Consider the following 24754-nt stretch of genomic DNA (forward strand, 5'->3'; position numbering starts at 1 on the left):
CTGCTTGATCAATTCAACAAAAGGGGAGAGAGAGGCTGCAGTGCAGACGGGGCAGGGCTTGGCTGGCGTCGTCCTCGGCCAGCTGCTTGCGACCTGGAACCCAATTCACCGGCAGTGGAGCAGCATATCAACCTCCTGTACGCCTTCCTGCAACCGGTTTCCTTGCCCCCACCCCCACCCCCACCCTGGCCGTTTCTACTGCTCCTGGACTCCCCCTCCCTAGCTCCCAGGTCCCCTGCACTTTATACCTCTGCATTTTTCACAGCACCAGATGCAATCCGGATGCTTAATTAGCTAACAGCAGGTTTATTTTTACCATGCTGGTTTGTTGTTAGACTTCTACTGCTACATGAATATATACACGTTACATCAGGGGTCCTTTTCGGCTTAGCATGCAGAGATGATGAACTGCGGAATGCACGCTGCATGCATACTGTAACGCGCGCCGTCCAAGCTTAGCTTGGCCATGCACAGGGTACGGTGTTAGTGGTGGACAGCGTTGCAGATGTTGACCTCATCTATCTCACCACTCCGCCGAGAGAGCGATGCCTCGACGGGAGGATGACATGATTCAGGTGGCTAGCTAGCGAGTACTCTAGTTGAATACTACTACTACCCTGCTTGCATCTGCATGGATCGGCAAGAGTATACCCTGTTTAATTTTCCGAGATTATTTTACGGTGGAAAAACCAAAAATTTATTTTCAAAAGTTAGTCTTTTAGAGCAGAGGGAGTACTCCTAAACATCTTTAGGGAAGACGTAATGTGATCGAGAAAGATACTGGTATACTACTATAACTGAATGGGAAGGTGAAAGGTGAAAGGTGAAAGGTGAAAGGGAGTATCCAACATCGTCGAACAAACGTGTTCACTCAGAATGTACGACTACTACTTTGGCTAGCTAGTGTGTCGCATGCCAAGTGTACACGTCCCAGGTATGGCGGACGCACCACATTGTCAATCAGTTCAGACTTGTGAGTCAACATCAGAGGTACTACTTAACATGTGATGTGAAATTGTGAACAATGGTAAGTTTCACACACACGCGGGGTGGGTGCAACTGTGCAAATGTGCTCAGATTATGCATTTGTCGATTCTGACAGGGGACGGTCGATCAGTCACAGTTTTCTGAATGGTGCTATTACGGGTATGCTTGGGTTTGACTTGAAGTTGGGCCGGAAATGTGAGTTTATTGGACCCTATCACATACTCCTATACAATCTCTACGAAAGCGCATGCATGTTCACAACCATTGCCAATTTGCCATACTATAATGTACTACAGCATAGTCTCTCCGTTCTTAAAAAGGAAAAAAAAAACTAATTTCTATGAATGAATCTATGATTATCCAGATTTTCATCCTAAAAACTTATTCTTTTTTATATGAAGAGCATAGTATACACTATTACAACACTAGCTTGAGAATAGACTAATCATATCATGACGGAAACCTGAATGGTTTGTTGTTTATTTCTACTGTTGATGAGGTTAGGGTACGAGAAACAAGAAAACAATTAGCCTATAATTATTTTATTTTTAATTATTATAAACTTGAAAATATATTTATCTAATATTTTAAAGCAACTTTCATATACAAAGATTTCATGCAAAATACACTATTTAGTAGTTTGAAAAAACATGCCAACGAAAACAAAGTTAAAATATATCTTAATTAATTGGAAAAGAACATGTTTAATCATCAGGTGTGCGATGCATACTTGATCCAACGGCTAGGGAAGTACTACATCCGTCCCAAAATAAGTGCAGCTGTGAAAATTCGTGTCCAACGTTTGACAATCCGTCTTATTTGAAAAATTTATGAAAAATTTTAAAAAAATTAGTCACACATAAGTACTATTCATGTTTTATCATCTAATAACAATAAAAATAGTAATCATAAAAATTTTTCAAATAAGACGAATGGTCAAACGTTGGAGATGAATAGTGTAAAACTGCACTTATTTTGGGACGGAGGGAGTACCCATGAAGTATAGACTCCATTCGTAGAAATAAAAAACGAATCTTAGCTATGAATTTAGACATGCACTTGTTCACGTAGATAGCTAGAATTGATTTTTTTTTTTTTGGACGTAGGGTGTACGCTACAGACAGTGGACGACTTTTTGTGATTAGAACAAGATTTGGTTAGACTTATAAACTTCTGACATGTAATTTTATGTAAGAAATGAATTTGTAAAATCTAATAAGTTATGATATTGTGATAATACTTTTTATACAAATTTAAGGAAAATATCCGGCGAAAACGTGAAAATTAACCTATGAAAATTAGATCTAAAAATTTTATAAATTTATAAAAAAAATTATGTATAAGCATGATATGGACGTGACTCTGGCTCGGGCGTCTGATGGGAGGAGGTTAAAATCGGGCGCTGACGTCAGCGCCCAATTTACATGCAAAACTACTTTAAACTATTTTTTCTCTTAAATTACTTATCCAAATCATGATCCGATTGCTCCATTTGAATTCGTTTCAAAACAAGACCACACATGGATATATTCCAACAAAAAAAATTAGCTTATTATTGAATTATTTTTAAATGTTGCACGATGTTCCACCAGGTATATCGGAATTGTTTCACTAAGTAGATCGAAAATGTTTCACACGTTTAAATCAGGTGTTATTTCACCTTATATAAAACAATGTTTCAGCAAATAACAAAGAATGTTTCAGTTCACTACAATATTAGATCCATACATAGTGAAACATTGTGAGTACACTAGGTGAAACATTTTTGGTGAAACAAAAAATAAAATGAATTCCCTTAATAGAGGGTTTTCAAAATATGTGGGTGATTTGTTGCAATGGAATATTTCAGTTCACTGCATCATTAGATCCATACATAATGAAACATTGTGAGTGCACTAGATGAAATATTTTTTTTAAAACAAAAAATAAACTAAATTCTCTTAATAGAGAGTTTTCAAAATATATGGGTGATTTGTTGCAGGTAGGGGCAGGGACTGTGGTGGGCCCAGCAGCATGCACACGCGGCCGTGCGGGGGGCGGGGGCGGGGGGAGCGTCCGATTTTTTGCTCCCCCGCCCCGTCGACCGATCCCTATCATTATGGGCATGATATTACCACCAAATCACAAGTCCGACTTCATCGAAGAGGAAAAAAAGAGATAAATTTCAGGCATGTTCGGTTTTCAGCTCCTCCATCCTGCTGCAAAAACGATCATAACCATGTTGGGCCGTCAGACCTAACCTTAGCTTCATACCCCTAGTTCATATAGCTAGGCCATGTAAGGTCCATGGTTATTCTTAGCCCAAGCCAGGATGCACGTGGGCCACAAAATTTGATGGCCCAGCATGGATCGACGCCCGGTGGCCCATGTTGCGCGGTCGCGTCGCCGCCCTCCCCCCTTCTCCCAGACCCAGCGTGGCGGCGCCGCCGGCCGCCCCCACCTCACCTTCCGCCGCCTTTGCCTCCCGCTTTCTCCAAGCGCGGCAGCGCCGCCGCCGCCGCCGCCCCGTCTTTCTCCTTGCCCTCCGGCTCGCTCTGCTGGGTCGACGAAAAGCCCGGCCCATATGCATCGTTGAAAGCAACACCTCCACCCAAACTACAGCCGCGCGGAATCTGATTCTTTTTTTTTTCTCGGAAAAAAAAATCAATTCGAAGCTCACAGTAGCTCGCGGCGGCGGCGGCGGCGGCTCGGGCTCCGACTTCGTGGGCGATGGCGGGGGCAGGAGGAGGGGGAGTGCGCGACATGGACGCGCTGGAGGGCGTGCGCTCAATCGTGCTGAAGCCCTCGGAGTCCCTCGACGAGGGGCGGTTCACGAGGATCGCCGGCGCCGACTTCAACGACGCCGGCCTCGGCCTCCCCGGGCTGCTCGCGTCGCTCGCCACCACCGGATTCCAGGCCTCCAACCTCGGCGACGCCGTCGACGTCGTCAACCAGATGGTACGTTACTAATTACTGCACCCTTTGCAGCCTTCCTGCCTTTTGCATGCCCGTGAGGGAGGCGAAGCGGATTTGGGGTTACTGTAGCTTGAAATTGTTGTGTTTCTAGATCCTTGGAGTTTCTTAGGAATTGCAATTTAGACGAGGCCCATTGCTGTAGCTGTGTTGGTGTAATTGGAGCTGAAGAGGTGAAGTCATGTGCTGAATGATGCGATAGATGTGGTTGCTATAAAATCGGAAACTTGCAGCTTATTATTCATGCTAGGGTTGACACTCTACTGATGATTATCTCGATAATTCCTGTCAGATGAAACAGTTAGCAAATTTGAAATGGTGTAGGTGTATAAAAAATGCTACCAAATTTACTTATTTACATTGTGAATTTATTGGACAACTCCAAATGTACACTTGAACTTCCTCGTAAGTGATCTGGAGGTAATCCAGATGAAAAATCATGAAAAAAAACTCTCTGTTACCATCTTACATGTGTGTTCCACGATTTTCCACTTTAACATTTCCATGATATTTTTTAACACCTTTAAGATGTTCTATACTCCCTAACCCTTTCTATTCTGTTCTTGAATGCACTGAAGTTAGATTGGAGGCTGTCTCACGAGAAGCCACGTGAGGACTGTGATGAAGCTGAGCTTGATCCTACATATAGAGAATCTGTGAAGTGCAAAATATTCCTGGGATTCACTTCAAACCTTGTCTCTTCTGGCATTCGAGATGTAGTCCGTTTTCTAGTTCAGCATCACATGGTGAGAATCACATTGCTGTAATTTCCTTTTATGACCTGGTTTGGTAGAGATGGTTTTACATGCTTTTGGTAACATACTAGCATTATCAAAAGCATTGATATCTTATCCCTATGATGTAGCTAATCCCCCCTTGAAAAATGTGTTATTTAGGTGGATGTTATTGTTACAACTGCTGGTGGTGTAGAGGAGGATCTCATCAAATGTCTTGCTCCCACTTATAGAGGAGAATTTTCTTTACCTGGAACACTGTTGCGGTCAAAGGGATTGAATCGGATTGGAAATCTTTTGGTTCCCAATGATAACTATTGCAAGTTTGAGAACTGGATCATGCCACTTTTTGATCAGATGCTACAAGAGCAATCCACTGAGGTACTGTTACATTTTTCTTCTGGCTGAAGCGCAGATAACTTGCAGCAATGTGTTCAACACTATATAATGCACATGTGCTTATGATTCATTAGCTGTATAGAGGAGGAATCATGTAGGGGGCAGTAATATAAAAAGACCTAGCTTAGAGTGCTTAGAACTCCACTAGTATTATGGTACAGAATGTTCAAAAATAAGAAACATGAGAGAAAAAACTTAAACGGAAAGCAGCTATAATCTGCCCCACAAGTACTCCCAAATAATAAATTAAAATATGTTGAATTTCAATGCTACAGGAATAAAAAGGATCTATGCACATTATTTGAACCAGCCTTCATTAGCTCCCTTTCAAATTGGTCCGTGTTTTATTAACCTAGTAATGATACACGCACAAATCCAAATAAAACTGACATATGAGGACACCAACTATGAATTTCTGTAGCTTTACTGCTGTGCCCTTGTTTTCCAACTATCAATTATCAGATACATCTTTTCTCTCAGAAGCAACTCTTCCAACTACTTTTGTGCTCTCTCTCCTGTTCATGAAGTACGATCAATTTTACTTACCTGCAGAATGTTTGGACACCATCGAAGGTCATAGCTCGTCTTGGCAAAGAAATAAATGATGAAAGTTCCTACCTTTATTGGGCGTATAAGGTAACACATGTTTATTAACTACACCTGAATATCCTTACAAAGTGCAAAATAATAGCACAAGAGGGGGACCACACCATCAATTCTGTTTATAAAGTCCATGCATCTCTATCCTTAGTACACAATGAGATACTAGGTAGTCTGATTCAAAATTTTTCTTTGTTCCTTGAAAAAATATTTGAGTTATTTTTTGTCTGTATTTAATGTTGTGTAGCTGTGAACTCTTCACAATAATGCCATGGGAACATATTTTCCTCCTGGAACTAGTGCACCGCCATCCTATATCTTGATGTTTTGCTTATTGATGTTGATATAATGTACATGGTATCCAAATTTTAACCTTTATTTGACTTTTTAGAATGAGTTATAGACTTATAGTTGAGTGGATTTGGTCAAGACACTTGTTTTTTTTTTTCTCTCATGATGTTGCAATAGACCATATACTTTAAGCATCTGTGGAGAATACGACACGTAAACCAGCATCGATATTCGATATTCTTGTGTGGGTTTTAAGTTCTTATGCCCAAGTGCAATGTTATGATCTGTTAATCAAAAGACTGAAACGAGATAGTACTGACTTTCCAAAACTTGATCAGAACAATATTCCTGTATACTGCCCAGCATTGACTGATGGATCGCTTGGAGACATGCTATTCTGTCATGCAGTCCGCAATCCTGGCCTAATTATTGACATTGTACAAGGCAAGTTTGTGTGCTTGGTTTTCTTGCTTTTGCATTCAATTTTTTTTCTCATATTATGCTCGAAAATGTGGCAGATATAAGATTGATGAATGGGGAAGCCATTCATGCAACCCCAAGGAAGACAGGGATCATAGTTCTTGGTGGAGGTCTACCCAAGCATCATATATGCAACGCCAATATGTTTCGCAATGGTGCAGATTATGCAGTCTATATCAACACAGCCCAAGAGTTTGATGGCAGTGATTCTGGAGCACAACCTGATGAAGCAGTTTCATGGGGAAAGATTAAAGGTTCAGCCAAACCCGTCAAGGTATATTTCTGTACCTTGAGCAATTTTCACATGATTATTTTTAATATTTGATGTGCGCCTAGCTAGCTAAAAGTGCCTTTTGTTAAACATCATATGCTGCATATATGAACATTTTTGTCAGCTTCGCTTGAACAAGGTATGCCAAAGAGATTGCATCAATGATCTTGGACTAGATCCTAATTCTATCCATCTTATATTCATTTCACAGTTTTGCTCTGTATTGCACCTATATCTTTTGATGCATTTTAGCTTTGAAGCATGCATCAATTTTACTTTGTTCAATGATTTATGCGATGATGGTTGACATGATTCTGCTTTGCCTGATATAGAAGATCTGAACGAGAAATTATGATACCAAGAGATAGTTGGAGCATCGTTAACTCATACACCATGGATGTTTGTCGCACTATAAACCTATAATCTTGATACCTCAAGTCCTCAACCTTTTGAAATGCAGGTGCATTGTGACGCTACGATCGCTTTCCCATTAATTGTGGCTGCAACATTCGCACGCAAGTTTCACGGTGCGAAACAAGCGAACTGAATTTCTGGGTTTGAGCTAAACCGATTCCTGTCGAATTCGTCTCCCCAAGTTGAGTGTTCAGACCTCGGAGCACGGCTTGTACATCCCTTCTCAGGGATGGAGCAGGAAGGTTTTGTTGGTAGTAAAATGGTACTTACTCACGAACTGTACGGCCATGCTTGATCATCTTTCTTCATTGTGCACATTCGATCATCTTTCTTCGTGGTACACCACTGAGGCTGTAGTAGCATTTTGCTTGCGTGTTGCAGGGGACACTTCTTGGAAGTTAAGACATTGTTCGCTTTGTTCATCCGCTGTTCGGATGATTTCTGACTAGTGCAAGAGGGAAAAGGATATTTATCTCACAGACCGTTTTGGATATGTACGCATTCAGCGAGAACAAATGGGTATATGTAATTTGAATTCCGTATCAATTGTTTTGCTAGGAAACAGGAAAGGAGGGAAAATGAAAAACAGGAGTCCAAGCAGATTTTCTTCGGTACAGGAAAAGTTGGGATACGGGTGTCAAACTATCAAATAGAATACTCGTACATAATATATCAGAATTATACATAAATTTGGTTTTGACCTCAAAGTGATATTTACACACCCTATTGTCAGCATCGTGAGATCATTATCTTTCTAATCCTCTTCCCAACTATCCGAGGAACAAACAAGTCTTGGAACAGAGATAAACAAATTCATACCTTCAATATTTGGCGAGGATTTATATTTACTTCCTCCATCCAAAATAAGTTTATTTCTCTCCCATCCCACACATATAAAAAAAACAACCCAAAAGACTATAATACACTTATTTTATCAAACCTTAATACAATTATTTCTTACTTTATGTACTTCTAATATAATTATTTTCTACTTTTACAGACTCCAATGAAATAATGATTACTAAAAAAATGGAATTTATTATGAGACGGAGGAAGTAGTAAAGGCTACTGGTGTTGCTTTGTAATTGGGCTGAAAACCGTTGAGTATTGGGCCAATTGAATCAACACGGGCCGATGGGCCGATTGTATCGGTACCCGTCACTTGTTAAGGCCCGGCCCATCCAGCCTACACATCACGGAAAGGCTCTCTCTCTCCCTGGATGGCTGGATCCCCCTTGCGGTCTCGCTACCTCTTCCTCTCTCTCGTCGGCTCGTCGCCGGCGCGCCACCTCCGCCGCCGCTGAAGCCCTCGCGTTCGCCGCTTCTCTCCTCCAACCAACGAAGCCCTAGCGCGTTCGCCTCGCCGCCCACCGGCGATGCTCTCCGGCGTCAAGTTTATCCCCCGGGAGCAGATCGGCGAGGATGCCCTAGGCGGCGCCGGCTCGGCGGGGTCCGACAGCTCCGAGGATAGGCGGCGGCGGAAGAAGCGGGGCAGGAAGGGGAGGGACAAGGAGGAGAGGCGGGACCGGAGGCGCCGGCGGAGGCGGAGCAAGTACGGCTCGGACTCCGAGGAGGGGTCCGATAGCGGAGACTCGATCGACGAGGAGGAGGAGAAGGGGTTGAGCCGGAGCAAGCACCGGAGGAAGCATCAGAGGCGGCGCCATGAGTTCTCCGATGACGACGATGATGATGACGAGGAGTCCAGTGGTGAATCTGATAAGAGAAGAGGCAAGTAGCCCTAAACTTGTTTAGGTCAGGTTAGGATGGTGCTTTTTGGTAGGATTTTTGTGAGTTGTGTTTCTGATCACCTGGTATTGCTGACCTCTTGTTACAGGCAGTCGCAAGAGCAAGCTTGGAGGTGCCGCAGGTGATGATGATGATGATGAGGAGGAGGATGAGGGAATTGGAGGTGAGGAGTTGAGAGCTAGTGATATTGTCAGGAAGGAGATGGGCCTCGAATGGATGCTCAAGTCGGCAAGCAGTGGTCGGGCGGAGAGCAGCCAAGCTCGCGGGGCTGACAAAGATGAGGAGGAGGTTGCACCCGAGGAGGTAATGATTACCACATCTCATGTGAGATATGCTTATGGTTCAATGCTTGTGTCCTAGTAGCTACCTTTTGCCATATAATTGCAATTCAGGGTAGCTTATTGTAGTTCTTTGTGGAGCTGAGGCCATGTTTGTGATGGTAATATTTCCATAAGCTAGGTACTGCATTAATATTGTATATGATTCACCACTTGCAGTGAAGATGCCATGTTTTAATTGTTGGTAGCTGAACAGTAGTCTTCAGATGGTATTAGGCACTTGCATCCTATCTACTCAAATTATGAACAATATTCCCATGGTAGAATGCTATTCTGCTTATGGTTTTATGCTAAGCTATAGTAGCTGAAAGTTGGTTCAATGCTAAGCTTGTTGTGATCAATTCAGTGAGTGACCGTTGCTATTTAGTTATGATGTTCATACTTAGATTTAGATTTGGTTTCTTTCGTTAGCAATGACATTTAGTCAAGTAACTGCTGTATAATTTTCTTCATGACAATGGATGAGTATGTTTTGTCCTGTTACGTTAACTCATATTTTAATAAACCCCTGGAACATTCAGTTGTTCAGTGCAGGAATACTATGGCTGTGTTTAGTTGGTGCGCCAAAATTTTTTTTGAAGTATACGGACACACATTTGAAGTATTAAACGTAGACTAATAACAAAACAAATTACAGATTCCACATGTAAACTGCGAGACGAATCTATTAAGCCTAATTAATCCGTTATTAGCAAATGTTTACTGTAGTACCACATTATCAAATCATGGCGTAATTAGGCTCAAAAGATTCGTCTCGCAATTTACAGTCGGACTGTGCAATTGGTTTTTTTTTTTTTTTGTCCACATTTGATGCTCCATGTATGTGTCCAAACATTTGATTTGACGGAAAAGTTAGAAGTTTGAAGAAAAAAGTTGGAATCTAAACACGGCCTATGGGTGTGTTCGGCACCCCCTTTTCCAAACCCCTCCTTCGTTTTCCGCGCGCACGCTTTTCAAACTGCTAAACGGTGCTTTTTTTGCAAAAAAGTTTATATACAAAAGTTGCTTAAAAAATCATATTGATCCATTTTTGAAAAAAATTTAGCAAATACTTAATTAATCACGTTCTAATGGGCTGCTCCGTTTTCCGTGCGTACTGTGCACGTTGGGAGCCGGCTGTAGCGAAAACACCCTATATTTATATCTACGGATCTGTATAAGATGTATGGAATAAATGTTTTGTTTAGTGATTCTAAACTCTAAACTGGGATATCTCTCCTGCTTTGCTTACATCAACTTCTTGGGTACTGACAGGTGAAGAAAGCCAATCCAAAGGAATTGAATCCATACCTGAGGGATAATGGCAGTGGGTACCCTGATGAATCTAGCCCTTCAAATGCAGGCAACCAGTTGCTTGCTTCCTCTGTGGTTGGTGATGGAGGTGCTAGCTGGAGGCTCAAAGCTTTGAAGCGTGCAAAAGAGCAAGCAGCTCGTGAAGGAAAACAACTTGAGGAGGTATGTCCGTCGCCACATATTATTATTGGAAGTGACTGACATTAGGTAGTTTATTCCCCTAACTTCTATTACTATTCAATTACTATAGGTTGTTGGTGAGAGATGGGGCTCGTTAGGCCACTTAGCTGCATCAGTGTCAGCATCTAGAGCTGCCCCTTCGCATGCTCATTTACATGCCATTAGAGGCAGAAAAGCTGGGCAAGCAGGCAGCTCAGAAGAACATTCCAAAGAAAATCCAAAGGAGGGTCAGCAAGGTGGAGACAGTGGTAGACGTGAATACTTAAAAGATGTTTCCTCTCGGCATCATGCAATGAGAAAACCTAAACCTGATTCTGTACCATGGAAAAGGAATAGGCAGAATATTTCTTCTGAGGATCAGGCACTTATCTCTTCAGCGATAGCAGGAATCAATAAGTTCTCTAATGATGGAAGCTTTTTGGAAAAGATTAATAATCTTGAAAGCAAGACTGTAAATGTTTTGACTGCAGAGGTTGATGAGCTCAAGTCTGATAAGGGTAGCTCAAAGAAAGCACCTTCAGTTAGCACTCAAAAGCTAAATGCGAACCAGTTAGCAGCAAAGATTCTGCAGCTCCGAATGAAAGGCAAGCATGAAGAAGCTGAACAACTTTCGGTAAGTATTGCGTTATTGTTATTGTGATAACATTAACAGGCTTACCTTCTTGATTCATTATTAGTGTATATAATTTGTTTGGAAAATAACTATACTTATTACAATATAGTAATGAAAGTGCAGTTTTGCACATGGTTTCATTTATTCATTTGAAGTAACAGAAAATACATGCTGTTCATTGCTTTTCAGTAATGGCTTAGACCCCTGAGCTAACATATTGCTATTGAATAATGGCTTTGACCCCTAATTTAACATACTCTTATAGTAGCATGTAACCATGGTTGGATCCGCATCAATCCATGCTCAAGAATTTGCACTATGTTTATCGCTTTATGATCAATATACAATTTAGGATGCCGAAGCACAATTTCTTTTATATCTGAAATAGGGCATGATTAAGAAATTGAATTTCCATATGCTTGAATATACTTGAATTAGAGGTGACAAGACTTTGTAACTGCTAACTATTCTTGCTCAGCGAGAAATGGAGGCGGTGCTGGAGAATGAGGATACTGCTGTTGAAGAACCTAGGCATGAAGTGAGGAGTTCAACCAGGTTAGTCCATGACGTTGTTATTCTGAGTTAGCACATTACAGATGCCTGCTTTCACACACTGTCGTATGATGTCACTTTGTAAGGCTAAAAACTTGTAAACGCCTTAGTATTGGTACCTTGTTATTCTCCCACAATATCTGAGGACTTGAAAAGAAATATGTCTGCAACTGTAAAGCTATGCTGAAATGTTCTAACAGTAATCGTTCTCTCATATTGAAATACTCTCAGTTTCATATTCTTAATGTCTAGTTTCTAGAGCATGTGCGTATGAGGCATAGTTGTATAGATAAGAAGGGGAATGGATACAGCATGCACTTGATCTGCTCCTCTGAAATATTTTGGTGGCCATATGTATGCCATTTTGGCATACTATGACAAAAAAAAAAGTGCAAAACACAGGGTGCACCTGTTTTGCATAGGGATATTCAAATATTTTAATGTAGACATCCAATTTATTACAAACATGAGCATTACAGAAATGACCTTTCTATTTCAATGTTGTATCAGCATATATATACTCGTATTGTTTATCTGCTTGCTGAACAAACTATTGTTTTTCTAATCTGTAGGAACACAATAAAGCCTAGTGCAGCTGATCGCAGGAAAAGAGAAGAGGATGCTGACCGGCATCTTGCAAATAAAATTATGCACAATAAACAGTACAACATGTCTAAAAGTATAGAGGATGAATATGATTTTGGTGATGCCCCCAGTAAGAAAGGCAAAAGGAGGAACAAAGATGCACATGAGGAGAGGAGAAGCACTCATAGGCTCACAACTCAGAAAGAGCGCTGTATGTATTGCTTCGAGAACCCATCACGGCCAAAGCATCTGGTTGTTGCTATAGGAAACTTCACTTACTTGATGCTGCCACAGCTTGAGCCTGTTGTCCCTGGGCACTGCATTATTCTGCCATTGCAGGTGAGAAAATCATTTTATGATGTGCTTTCATAACAACAAGCTAACTTCAGCTTCTTGTAATTTTGAATAGTCATATGTAAACCCGACCTTCATTACAACTCTTATGCACTATTCATCATCTACCTTATGATATGTTCTTTTTTATGGTTGCAGCATGAGTCTGCAACAAGAACAGTTGATAGAAGTGTCTGGGAGGAGATCCGCAACTTTAAGAAGTGCCTCCTGAAAATGTTCGCGCAGCAGGACAAGGATATTGTTTTCATGGAAACTGTTATAAGCTTGGCCAAACAACGCAGGCACTGCATGATTGAATGCATCCCTATCCCCTCCGAAGTTTCAAACAATGCTCCCATGTACTTCAAGAAGGTCGGTTGTCTGTTGCTTTGTCCATGATTGAGAACAATTTATTTCTTATGTGCTTCAGGTTCTAACAAAATCCAACCTATTTACTTCAGGCAATTGATGAAGCGGAAGAAGAATGGACCCAGCATGACATGAAGAAACTTATTCCAACAAAGGGAAACCTGCACCAAGTCATCCCAGAGAACTTTGCCTACTTTCATGTAGAGTTCGGGCTCGACCGTGGATTTGTCCATGTCATAGACGATGAGAGCAAATTCAGTGCAGGTTTTGGGTTGAATGTCATCAGAGGGATGCTCCAGTTGCGGGAAGAGGACATGCACAGGCGCCGAAGGCATGAATCGATGGATAATCAGAAACAAGCTGTTGCTAATTTCATGAAGGACTGGGAGCCCTTTGATTGGACCAAACAGCTTGATTAGATGTAAATACAGTCACCAGAACCTCTGTAAGAACAGCCTGCTGGAAATTGTACGACGAATTTTTGTAGGAAATGTCATGTCCTGTATTCATGTTAACACATTTGTTTCTTCACCTGATACTGAATGTAGCTTAAATCTATAATTTCGAAATTGACATCAACCCCGGCCATAACGCCATTAAAACATTTGATCATTCGTTTTATTTAAAATTTAGTATAAATATGTAAAAGTTTAGGTTTAGATTGTAGTTCTAAAATAAGTCACAATAAAATAAACAATTTTTAAAATTAGATGGTACCGTATGCTAAAAAACCGGAGATTGTAATAAGGAAGGTGCGAGGCTGGTACTTGATCGCAACAAGCTGGTTTGAGCGGCTTTTCATTCTAGTTAGTCTGACGTAGACAGTTTGGACTGAATGCATTACTTGCTTGTCTAGGGTTGACGCTATAGGCTACTACTACATACGATTCATCAGTATTCAGAAGACCAGAATAATTCATCAGTACTTAGAAGACCAGAATATTTTTTCCGGTGTTTTGTCCTTGTAATGTCACTATTCAGTTTCGCATTTCATTCAAACTGGAAATCCTATTTGCTATATGAACTTTTCATTCTTGTTGATCCTGTCCTGAAATCTGCACCTAATCTTTTGTTGCCTTATGTTCGAGCGAAGCACGAAAAGCAAGTAGGTGCAGCATGCCAGCATCAGCATGCCATGCCAGCAACAGCAAGTAGGTAGGTAGTACCAACCTGTGCATCCAATCCAAGCTAGCAAAGTTCATCCAAAACAAGCAGCCAGTGCCTAGTGGCACTGCGAGTCTGCAAAATCCCAAACATAAAAACCTTCAGAAATCTCAACAGAATTGAATGGACATCTGCCTACCTGCCTACCTGCCTTCCCTGCAATCTTGGTTGGTTGCTGATCATAATTCATACGAAGCTGAAGCTCACAGATCAGTACACACGTGTGGGTTCCATGAGTCATGGGGAATGAAGCCTGGTCCGAAGCCACCGCCTGGGGACGGCGATCTTCAGACCGGACGTCATTCCTCTCAACAGCCATGGATCATCATCTCAGAACTTCAGAAGATCCAAAAAAAAAAAATCATATCCCTGACAAATTGATCATCTCTTTCTGTCTTTCTGTATGTTTCGTTTGCCATAGCATGCCAGGAGAGGGGACTCACTCGCCTAAGGCGAGTATTATATGCTTAGCACCAGCAGAACAAAAAGATCAGATGCGATATTATGTGGAGAACTGAACGCGACACAAAATCTTTTTAGTTGAGCACAAAAAACAAACAAAAGCAGCATCAGCAGCAGCAGCGCCCGATCAGATGCTATTCGCGTCACTTTCTTTTGAGATTGGCGATCCAGCCTTCTTCGCCGGTGACCGTGAAAAAAAAAAGCAGTGGAAGATCAGTCGATGAATCATGATGGCTGTTTTATATATATTCCTCGTGGCAGCGACAACAACAAAATTAAAGCAACAGAGGGAGAGAGAACCATAGCCTGTCTGTTAGTAATCAGGTCCATGACGTTGAAATGCGAAGTGATTCTCCTGCAAAGCGTGGCAACTTTGTGACTCCACTTGTGAATTGATGATGATGAAATGATCATGGAAATGGTTTCGATTCCAAGCTTAGGGTTGAAGCTACAGGCTACAGAGGCGGCCACGACACGACTTACTCCCTCCGTCCCCTAAAAAATAAATCTAGGACTAGATATGACATATTCTATATCCAGATTCGTTGTAATAGGATGTGTCACATCTAGTCCTAGGTTGTTTTTTATGGGACAGAGGGAGTACGTTCGATCGATCGATGCGTGGTGTGGTCCTTCGATTCTCAAACAAGATAAGGATTAAATACGCACGTAAACGACACAAGTCATTACCATATTGATTAATTGAATTTTAATTACTAAAACTTGAAAAATAGATTTATTTGATTTTTTATAACAACTTTTATGTAGAAAGTTTTCACACAAAATACACAGTTTAGCGTTTGAAAAACGTGCTAATGAAAATCGATGAAAAATGGGTAAAGTTTAGAACGGGGCAAGTGGTCAAATCTTGAGATTCTTTAGAGAGAGAGAGAGAGAGAGAGAGAGAGAGAGAGAGAGCTTTTTAGCTACTTGTGAAAGAAAGGGCACTATTATGGAATTATAGGATTCTTGTTGCTTGAGGTCTTGATGAGCTGAGAGTGTCAACTACAGTTTTTTTAAAAAAAATAGTGTGTCAAACTGTCAACTTAGACCATGCTTTTGGTTTTTAGATTAATGCACATATTTGTAAAGAACTGTAGAAAGATCTTTGACAATATAGTGCCATGATGTCTATTTGACAATAAAGATCAATCTACATGGCGGTGGAAAGAAACAAGACTGATATAATATGGCAGAGAATCGACGTATTGATCATAATCTAGCTTTATATCCTCGCTTAGATATGTTGGTCGAGTTTATATTTGAAATTTTGTGGGGGTGTTTTATATCTAAGGTAAAAACATTGATTTTTTTTTCATAAATGCCTGAGTTTTTTTTATGATCTTTTATATTAAGCATTATTTTGGGTTATGAGGGGGACATTCCCTTAAGTACTACCCACTCCATTTCATAATAACTGATACGGGGCACTATTTACCTTTTAACTTTGACCACTTGTTTTATCAATATTTATAAGCACTAGAGATGTTCTATGTTATTAACGTGGGTATACTCTAAGACATAAACATAAAACTTTGATCTTGTAATTCAAGCACAATTAATAGTCAAAGTTTAAATAAGAAAATACAAATCGTCACTTATTAAAAATGGAGGGAGTAAATGAGTTTTCTCCCATCATTACGAGTCAAAACTCAAAAGTAATCCCACCGAAGGATTTTCTTTAATATAAAAATAAGAGTAAATTTCATAAAATTCCTATTATGATCTAGGTTACACGAAACCATAAGAATTTTGGCACATGACACATAACCCCGAGTATTATGATCTTAAAGTTCCACAAAACAACACCGTTAATCATTTTGATATACCTATCTATCAAATAAAAAAGAATATAATATTTACAGGATATATGATGGATAAAGTTTTCATAAATTTGAGATGCGATTATAGAACTTAAAATTATGGTAGATCAAAGAAAAAATGATCAATAGCAAGGCTTTGTGAAAAGTTAGTACCATAATATCTGAGATTATGTCCCACTTGCCAAAATACCTATGGTTTTATACAACTCAGATCATAATAGGTGAGGTTTCACGAAATTTACTCTAAAAATAAACTAACGGAATGAATTAAACAGATGGTATTGGGTAACAAAGGCCTGGTTGGCCTGGTTTAGTTCCCAAATTTTTTTCCAAAAAACATCACATCGAAACTTTGGACACATGTATGGAACATTAAATATAGATTAAAAAACTAATTGCACAGTTAGGGGGGAAATCGCGAGACGAATCTTTTAAGCCTAATTAGTCCATGATTAGCCATAAGTATTACAGTAGCTCACATGTGCTAATGATGGATTATAATTAGGCTTAAAAGATTCGTCTCGTGATTTTCAGTCGAATTATGAAGTTAGTTTTTTCATTCGTCTCCAACCGACATCCGGTCAAACATCGGATGTGACACCTAAAAATTTTCTTTTCGCCAACTTACACAGGCCCAAAAGAAAATGAAAATAAGGTTACTACTATTACTATTGGCAGTATGGCAGGCACGTATTTTTTTGACTTTTCGATGAATTTTGTGAGGGCTCGCACCTGGGCCCTTGATTTGAACCAACAGTAGCAATCGGACGGCCCATACGAATTCAAAGCCCGCGTGTTCTCCCGAACAGCCACCGCCGCCGCCGCCGCCGATCCATGGCGACCTCGACGGCGGCGCCCAGGCACAGCTGCGCGAAGCTCTCGGTGGCGGTGGAGGACCCCAAGGCGGGCGGCGGCGGAGCCGTATTCGTGAAGGCCACGTGGCACCCCACGCGCTTCTCCCTCGCCGTCACCGACGGCGGCGCCGCGTGGGTCGCCCAGGCCTCCGACGCCGAGGTGCGCCTCCGCGCCGAGCAGTGGGACCAGCCCGTCGCCGACTACCTCGCCCTCGCCGAGCGCTACCTCGCCTTCCAGCAGCCCTCCTCCACCTACTCCTTCCACGACGCCGCCAACGGCAATCGAAGGGTTCGTTCTTTCTTATCCCTTTCTTTTTTTTATCTATATATTGGAAGAATGCTACTGCTTTTAGGGCAAGTTGGAAGTAGAGCAATCGATATCATCTTTGTAACTGTATGGTAGGATTGTTATTTGATGCTCACAGTGTCACATTTCTCTCTCGCTTACATGTGTATACTGCAAGGTCCAGCAATGTTTGTTTAGGGGCGAAACGACACAGTTTGCTGTTTATTTTGTAGCTGGAGACTGCATTTAGCTCCCGATTGTAGTTCACCTTCACTCATCCACGAGTAATGCATTCAGTAGTTAATGTTGATTCTTTTACGAAGTTTTGTGAAGTATCTGATCTCTATCTCCTCTTTTGCGCTCAATCTGGGAAGTAATTTCTGAGCACGTTGACTGCGGCGTAAAGATAATATTTCCCCACTCTCTTTTATTTTTTTTTTCACAATGCAAGTTGCTTACAATCTCTTCTGTTTTTGGATTTTGGCCTTAAGGATATACTCCTACCAATTAGTTATATGGATTAAATTGTACACACCCAATTTTGACGAAGAGTATGCTTTTATGCATAGATGAACTAAAATGCGAAGAAATTCCTGTTTGACATTTTATTTAAGTCGGATACGAATATACACGTGTTATCTAATTTTTGTGCTAACTGTTTCTAGCGTTGGAATGGTGCCTCATCTCAAACTTTGCATATAAACCAGGATCAGTCTATCAAGTTATTGTATAATGATCACATCATGTAGGACTCAGAATGCTTCCTTCTCTTATATTAATACATAATGTTTTTAAGACCTCTTAATTGTTTGGGGGTTAGCCCTTGCGCCTCGACGATTTACTAGACCCTGATTACTTAAAGTCACTATCTGTTAGGGACAACATGGATTCCCTTGATGTCATAATATCCTAAATATGAGCACCATTGATGATATGATACATGATTTTCAAATGGTGATGAAATTATGTTAAACACAAGTAGTACTGCTTTACAGGCATGTCTTGGTTTATGAGGAGACCATTTCATGTCCTTGCTTGTTTTGTACCAAACACGTTTTTCTCCTTTTGTTTCCCGAGTTATTGATTATTTATTTTTCCATGTAGCTGTCATGGACATTTGAGAAACAAGGCACCAAGTTAGAATGGCGATGGAAACTGCAGCCTGCACCTAACACTCAGCAGACTATAGCTGAGATCTTGGATTTTCTTATGGATGCAAATATACGCTTGAGTGTATGTCACTTTCCTTTTCCATTCCATGGATATAATGCTATAATATTTTCTATGGAAGTAGTGAATTGTTGTCAAGATTCCGATGAACTTGATTCGACCTCACTGCAACCTACCACCAAGTCATCTTCATATATGATTTACTTGACCTGAATGACTAAACTGTTGCCTTCCCTTCATTTTTCAGGAAGAGGTTGTTAGGAAAACACAATCCTTTGACAAGTTGAAACAAGAATCTGAGAAGTGCTTGCAACAAAGTGAAAGATTTAACATTGAGAAAGCTGAGTTCGAACAATGCACATTTTCAAAGGTACATTCCCTGGTGTTTGTGAAAGACGAACATTTCTTGCAGTTCAAAAAATTTCATCCTTTAGCCTTGCTTGTTTGCATCATCACAAACTATTCTCACGGTGAACACTATATGATGATATTCACATTCTCCCCAATTAGTTAGCTTTGATATTTTGTTCCCTCTCGTGGTCATATTTTGACTTTGGCATTTAGTGATTTTCTCATTCAGTTATTAGTTGACTGGAACTCAAGAAAACTGTATATTGAGCTTACCATAGTAGTTCTCTACTCACTGTTGTGTCATGTCTCTAGTTTGTGGCTGTCTTAAATTCGAAGAAAGCCAAGCTCAGACAACTCAAGGACAAACTCACAGAACTTGAATCTGCTGACAAGGCTCCAAAGGAGGAGGATGAGAACTCCACTGATAAGACAGAGCTTTTTGAGGAAGCAAGTGACAAAGATGCAAGCGTTAATGATGAACCCTCTGAGACTGGTGGCGGCGATCTTCATAGCTCTCCTGAGAAAACTGCAGCCACCTCCAGAGGGGGGAGGGGTCGCAAGAGGACTAGAAAATAGCCTGAACAAGCAACCTAACTGCTAGACTGAATATGACAGTATAACAAGACCTACATGCGAATTCTTAATGTTAAGGATATCAACAGGACCTACATGGGAGTTCTTAATATCCTTAACACTTAATCCATGTGATATCCTTAACACTTAATCCATGTGATGCATCTGTCATGCAACTAATTTTCATTTCGTCAAGTGTGTCAATCATGTACCTTGTGAACATTTAAGTGCATGTGGAGCTAAACCTTGAGTCCTATAATTGCCAAGCTTGTCTTCAATGTTCTTCACGTGTTTTTGGCTGAGGATGGTGATAATACTGATGGTGGCTGTACTCCTATAGTTTAATATGTTAATGAAGAATCTATGCACAAGGCAGCATGTGCTTTGCTCCCATACCATGATTTTTTGCCCCTGCACTTCTCCTCCTTTTGCTCGGAGACTATTTGAAGTCAATGCAAGCATGTGTTTTGCATTGCACAATGAGCTCAAAATCATGTGCCTTTTCTGGGTTAGAAAAGAAGCATCATCAACCAGATTAGTCCACTAGTTTAGCTCCTTTTTTTGTACTTAACTTCAGCTAAAAGTTGGGAGTCGAAAATGTATAGAAGATTATGATTTCTGGTGTGTTACTCTGCTCTTACTCGTTTTCTGCCTGATCATGCGATGGAGCCATCCTTACTGTTCATGCAGCGGTGCAGGCCTTGGATGAGAACGTGTTGATAAAATTGTACATAAGTTGCTGCCGATACGATTTTTGATGTCACGAAAACCATTCTTTCAACCGCAGTTTAATCTTAAAAATATCGCAAATTCGCAGTTCTTCAGCTTGCACCAGAGCTACTGTTCTTCATCCACCTTTTGTTTTCCATGAACAAAAAAAAAATCTCAGCTTTTTTTTCTCTTGAAACAAGTCACACCTTTTGCACGTCCTTTTCATGCTTGGAAAAAAAACAAACAAAGAAAAAGGAATGTTCGTTTAATCACGTGTAAATTATGCATTTCAGGGGCAGTCAGGTCCGCGTTTTCCAGTCAAAGTTTGAGACTTTTCCCTGCTTTGCAGTTTTGTGGACCAAATAAGCGTTTGCATTCTGGAATCCACGCGGCAAAACACTTCCTGCTGTTGACCACCACCTCTCCTCCCATCGGATGGGGGAAGAAGCGGAGAAGCCGAGCTGAGCAAGAGGGGGCGGAAATGGAGGAGAAACGGATCAAGAAACAGAGACGACGAGGTAAGAAATTTCCTGCTGATTTGCTGTGGTTTGTTGCTTGATTCGGTCTTTTCTTTTCCTCTACGAGCTCTGATTTAGCAGGTTGGTTTTGCTGCTGGGTTGCAGTTTCTTCTGGTGATTTTGGTTTGGTTTTCTCGATTGTTTCTTGTGTTCTAGCTGATGTTATTTTTGACTTTTGAGCTTTCCTGATTGGGCACTTCAGCTGCATGAGTTTTTGCTTGGGAGTTGGGACGACTAGCATGGTTTCATTCTTGATCAGCTTGAATCGAATTTTCCCGAGAGAATTTTGGTTTCATTCATCGATCGCTTCTGAGAACCAGAGTTCTTGTGAGAAGAGAGGAAGATTGACATGTAAAACTATGGATGAAGACCTTCTGTCTTGGACATATCAAGATTGAGAATTTAAGATTGTTCAGAGAGAAAAAGAAGGGTGAATTGAAGAACCTTCAATATGTCTTATCAGGGGATTTATCTGCTACCTTTAATTTATCTCTTGGGTTTTTGTTTGGATAGTTTTCCTCGCAGGTCGGCAGGGATTTTATGTTAACCACACAAAATGCAACTTTTGGTTTCTTGTTTGCATTCAGAAGAGAGAACGATCCAAATAATGCAAAATAGTGAGTTTTGAAAACCAATAACACATGAATACTGAAGCATAAAGTTTTGGATCGTTTACTGAATCTTTGGATCATTTTCTGAGATTTCATAAGAATATTCAAGGCATATTGCTTGGAAGAAGACTTCTATCATCTTATTCTCCTGATTTGCATCACCAAATTGGTAATCGACGACACACATCGTTAGAAGGAATTAAGTTATTTTGCATCAAAACCAACAGCTCTCGAGTCCAAACATCAGAAGAAGCTTATTGGCTCCATGGCCATGGGCAGATTATTATTATTTTTCCTTTTATCTTTGGATATCCCATGGTTTTTCTTTTCTGTATCACTCTGCTTTATCTTTCACTTTGCGATGTGAAGATGCCTTTCCATTTGTTACGATTTATGTGATGGCTTACCGCTGATTTTTTTACAGAATTTCTTGGAGGAAACCCTGTTACAGGAGGGGAGACATGGAGGGTGTGTTTAGTTCACGCCAAAATTGGAAGTTTGTTGAAATTGGAACGATGTGACGGAAAAGTTGGAAGTTTATGTGTGTAGAAAAATTTTAATGTGATGGAAAAGTTAAAAGTTTGAAGAAAAAGTTGGGAACTAAACCAGACCAACCAGGCCTCGGACGGTTCGTCAGAGATGGAATTGCTGAGTCCCTACTGTTGAGGTATTTTCTGACCCTGACACTGGTTTTTTCTGAAAATATTCCCATTTTCCCTCTTGGATTGATGCTTGCTTGGATATTGCTGTGCTTAAACTCATCCTGTTTTATGCACTAGACTAGCCCCCCTTTTTTTTTAAAAAAAAAGAATGGTTTAGGCCATTTATTTAGTTGCACTTGACACTTCTGGTTATTGTGTTTTGCTTATTTTTAAGTTGATGTGGGAATACAAAGTTATAATGGTTATAGTTTGTCTAACAGATCAAATATCAACATCGTTCAACATAATATTATTGTCGTTTTGCAACATAGATTAAAAGAAAAGCAATTCATCACACAAAATCTTAGAGCAACTACACCAAACAAAAACAAGATTTGGAGGGAGAGAAAATTGTGAGTGAGTTAAGGGTTGAACACGGGACCTTAAAATTACAACCACACACACCCCTTACCATCTCCAACTACACCAAACGAGGTTATCGTAACCCACCGCAAACCAAAACGAAGCCTTAAATGCTTTTAAGCCGCGTGCTTAAGAACTTAATCGACGAGAGCTAACCAAGAAATCACTAGCCCTCGACCGCTGAACACTGAACAGCATTCTTGGCCGTGAAAGGCAGGGATTTTTATTTTCGAAGCTCACTGAACACTGCACAACTAGCGGCATAGGCCACAGCCATTTCGATTTATAACGAGTTCACCCAAGAACTCAACCGGAGGACGCCAAGAACTCAACCGGAGGACGCCGTGTTGCTGACTATGTATGTGAAGCCGATGCGCGCCGGCGGCGCCGCAAAAATTTGCGAGCTGCAGCCGATGGTCAACTGCAAATTCTGTCGACTGAAAAGCTGGTCAGATAATTGCCGACATATAAATATAGCAACAAAAACTTATTTGATTGATTTCTTTCAAAAAAAAATATAACTTGTTTGATGGACAAATGGCCACATACCTTTTACTTTTTAAAGAAAAAACTATTTCAATATAATTTAAAATAAATCATCTTATAATTTTAATTTTAGATCTAAATCTTTTGGCTAAACTAATGGTGTGGCTGAATCATGTTCCCAGCATGGCTAAAAACCATGATGTGGCAAGGTATGGCAAATTTTGCTACAGGACACTGTTTATGTGTGGTTTTAGCCCTAGGACACTGCTCAAACCCACTTTTGAGGAAAACACTTCATAAATATGGTAATTTGACGGTGGACATCGCGCCGATTAAAATAATACTTTCCGGTTGAAGAGGAGAGAGAAATTGCGTGAAATGTCAAAAATACCCTTGGGCACACATGTCAGCTCTATCTCCTATCTCTCTTCTCATCTCTCTCTCTCTATTCTCTCTCACTACCAGAGGCGCACGGGGTGGCATCGGCGCCGGCGAGGCTGGAGGTGCTTGAGCAGATGGAGCCATGGGTGGAGCAGCACTTGCTGCCATTGCTCAAGCCAGCGGAGGAGGACGAGGCGGCGTCGGTCACGGCGGAGATGGCGAGGACAGCGGCGAGGAGCATCTCGACGACGCGGGTGTAGGCGGCCTCGTGGCGCTCTTGTCGGCGGCGATGGCGCCGCAAATGCGGGCGAGCGCGTCGTCGCCATGGGCGCGGACGTTGCGTGCCGTGTTGCCGCGGTGGCGCGCTCCTGGAAGGCGACATAGCTGAAGCCGTGGTCGGGGCTCACCAGCGCATGCATGGCCATGTCGGAGCTAATCAGCCGGTGCACCGTGCGCTCCACCTGGCGCATGTCAAGGCGGCCGGAGAGGTACATGTACCGGTTGAGCACGTCGTCATGGCCGTTCTCCTCGGCGGACCACCTGCAGATCCATTGCGCCCACGCTGTCCTGTCGGTGCCGGTGACATCGCGCGCCGACTCGAACCGGTTCGCCATGCTTTGGTACGTGGGCAACGCCTCCTCCGTCACCATGTTCTCTACCAGGCACACTAGGTGCGCATCGGGCACGCCGCGCGGCGCGCTCCCGGAGCTCAAGGCACGCCGCGTGGAACCCGTCCGCGCCGAGCGCCGCCACGTCGGGCACCATGTCCTCCGGCTGCCATGCCTCCTCCGCCGGCTTGAGCAGCAGCAACACATGCTGCTCCACCCACGGCTCCATCTGCTCAAGCACCACCAGCCTCGCCGGCACTGACGCCGCCCCCGTGCCCCTATGAGAGTGAGAGAGAATATAGAGAGAGATGAGAAGAGAGATAGGAGATAGAGCTGACATGTGGGCCCAAGGGCATTTTTGACATTTCACGCGATTTCTCTCTCCTCTTCAACCAGAAAGTATTATTTTAATCGGCGCGGTGTCCACTGGTAAATTACCACGTTTATGGAGTGTTTTCCCCCAAAAGTGAGTTTGGGCAATGTCTTAGGACTAAAACCACACATAAGCAGTGTCCTGTAGCAAAATTTGCCGGCAAGGTATTGGTTTCTAGAATA

At 41.5% G+C, this 24754-nt stretch overlaps 3 protein-coding genes and 1 pseudogene across 5 annotated transcripts; 3 read left to right on the plus strand and 1 right to left on the minus strand.

Moving 5' to 3' along the window:
* Positions 1–3404: 3404 nt before the first annotated feature.
* Positions 3405–7857, plus strand: LOC127766485 (deoxyhypusine synthase-like). Of its 3 annotated transcripts, none has more exons than XR_008016239.1 (8): positions 3405–3924; positions 4518–4685; positions 4836–5054; positions 5625–5708; positions 6302–6407; positions 6482–6717; positions 7175–7390; positions 7489–7857. XR_008016239.1 is itself a non-coding variant. In XM_052291523.1 (7 exons), the coding sequence occupies exons 1-7, from the start codon at positions 3697–3699 to the stop codon at positions 7259–7261; spliced, it is 1128 nt and encodes a 375-aa protein (XP_052147483.1). In that variant the 5' UTR covers positions 3405–3696; the 3' UTR covers positions 7262–7855. The 3 variants fall into 3 exon arrangements, 1 of the variants encoding a protein (XP_052147483.1); XR_008016240.1 differs by having other exon boundaries at positions 7510–7857; XM_052291523.1 differs by having other exon boundaries at positions 7175–7855.
* Positions 7858–8335: 478 nt separating this feature from the next.
* Positions 8336–13706, plus strand: LOC127766484 (uncharacterized). Its single transcript, XM_052291522.1, has 8 exons — positions 8336–8860; positions 8967–9177; positions 10467–10667; positions 10756–11298; positions 11777–11853; positions 12423–12774; positions 12928–13140; positions 13230–13706. The coding sequence occupies exons 1-8, from the start codon at positions 8505–8507 to the stop codon at positions 13554–13556; spliced, it is 2280 nt and encodes a 759-aa protein (XP_052147482.1). The 5' UTR covers positions 8336–8504; the 3' UTR covers positions 13557–13706.
* A 3653-nt stretch (positions 13707–17359) lies between these two features.
* Positions 17360–20103, plus strand: LOC127765842 (DNA repair protein XRCC4). The gene is made up of 4 exons (XM_052290802.1): positions 17360–17729; positions 18831–18959; positions 19144–19266; positions 19560–20103. Exons 1-4 carry the CDS (start codon positions 17421–17423, stop codon positions 19821–19823), a joined length of 825 nt encoding a protein of 274 aa, XP_052146762.1. The 5' UTR covers positions 17360–17420; the 3' UTR covers positions 19824–20103.
* A 2231-nt stretch (positions 20104–22334) lies between these two features.
* Positions 22335–24741, minus strand: LOC127767190 (acyl-[acyl-carrier-protein] desaturase 7, chloroplastic-like; annotated as a pseudogene).
* Positions 24742–24754: the final 13 nt, after the last annotated feature.

The sequence above is a fragment of the Oryza glaberrima genome, chromosome 3 (assembly GCF_000147395.1).
Source record: "Oryza glaberrima chromosome 3, OglaRS2, whole genome shotgun sequence".
Taxonomy (NCBI): Eukaryota; Viridiplantae; Streptophyta; class Magnoliopsida; order Poales; family Poaceae; genus Oryza; species Oryza glaberrima.

Excerpts from the sequence above, each read along its gene's own strand:
- LOC127766484 (XM_052291522.1), top strand. The coding sequence starts at position 8,505 with ATGCTCTCCGGCGTCAAGTTTATCCCCCGGGAGCAGATCGGCGAGGAT. Across the intron at positions 11,854-12,422 it reads GAAGTGAGGAGTTCAACCAG|GAACACAATAAAGCCTAGTG; the intron begins GTTAGTCCATGA and ends TCTAATCTGTAG. Across the intron at positions 12,775-12,927 it reads GCATTATTCTGCCATTGCAG|CATGAGTCTGCAACAAGAAC; the intron begins GTGAGAAAATCA and ends TTATGGTTGCAG.
- LOC127765842 (XM_052290802.1), top strand. The coding sequence starts at position 17,421 with ATGGCGACCTCGACGGCGGCGCCCAGGCACAGCTGCGCGAAGCTCTCG. Across the intron at positions 18,960-19,143 it reads ATGCAAATATACGCTTGAGT|GAAGAGGTTGTTAGGAAAAC; the intron begins GTATGTCACTTT and ends TTCATTTTTCAG. Across the intron at positions 19,267-19,559 it reads AACAATGCACATTTTCAAAG|TTTGTGGCTGTCTTAAATTC; the intron begins GTACATTCCCTG and ends TCATGTCTCTAG.
- LOC127766485 (XM_052291523.1), top strand. The coding sequence starts at position 3,697 with ATGGCGGGGGCAGGAGGAGGGGGAGTGCGCGACATGGACGCGCTGGAG. Across the intron at positions 3,925-4,517 it reads TCGACGTCGTCAACCAGATG|TTAGATTGGAGGCTGTCTCA; the intron begins GTACGTTACTAA and ends AATGCACTGAAG. Across the intron at positions 5,055-5,624 it reads TACAAGAGCAATCCACTGAG|AATGTTTGGACACCATCGAA; the intron begins GTACTGTTACAT and ends ACTTACCTGCAG.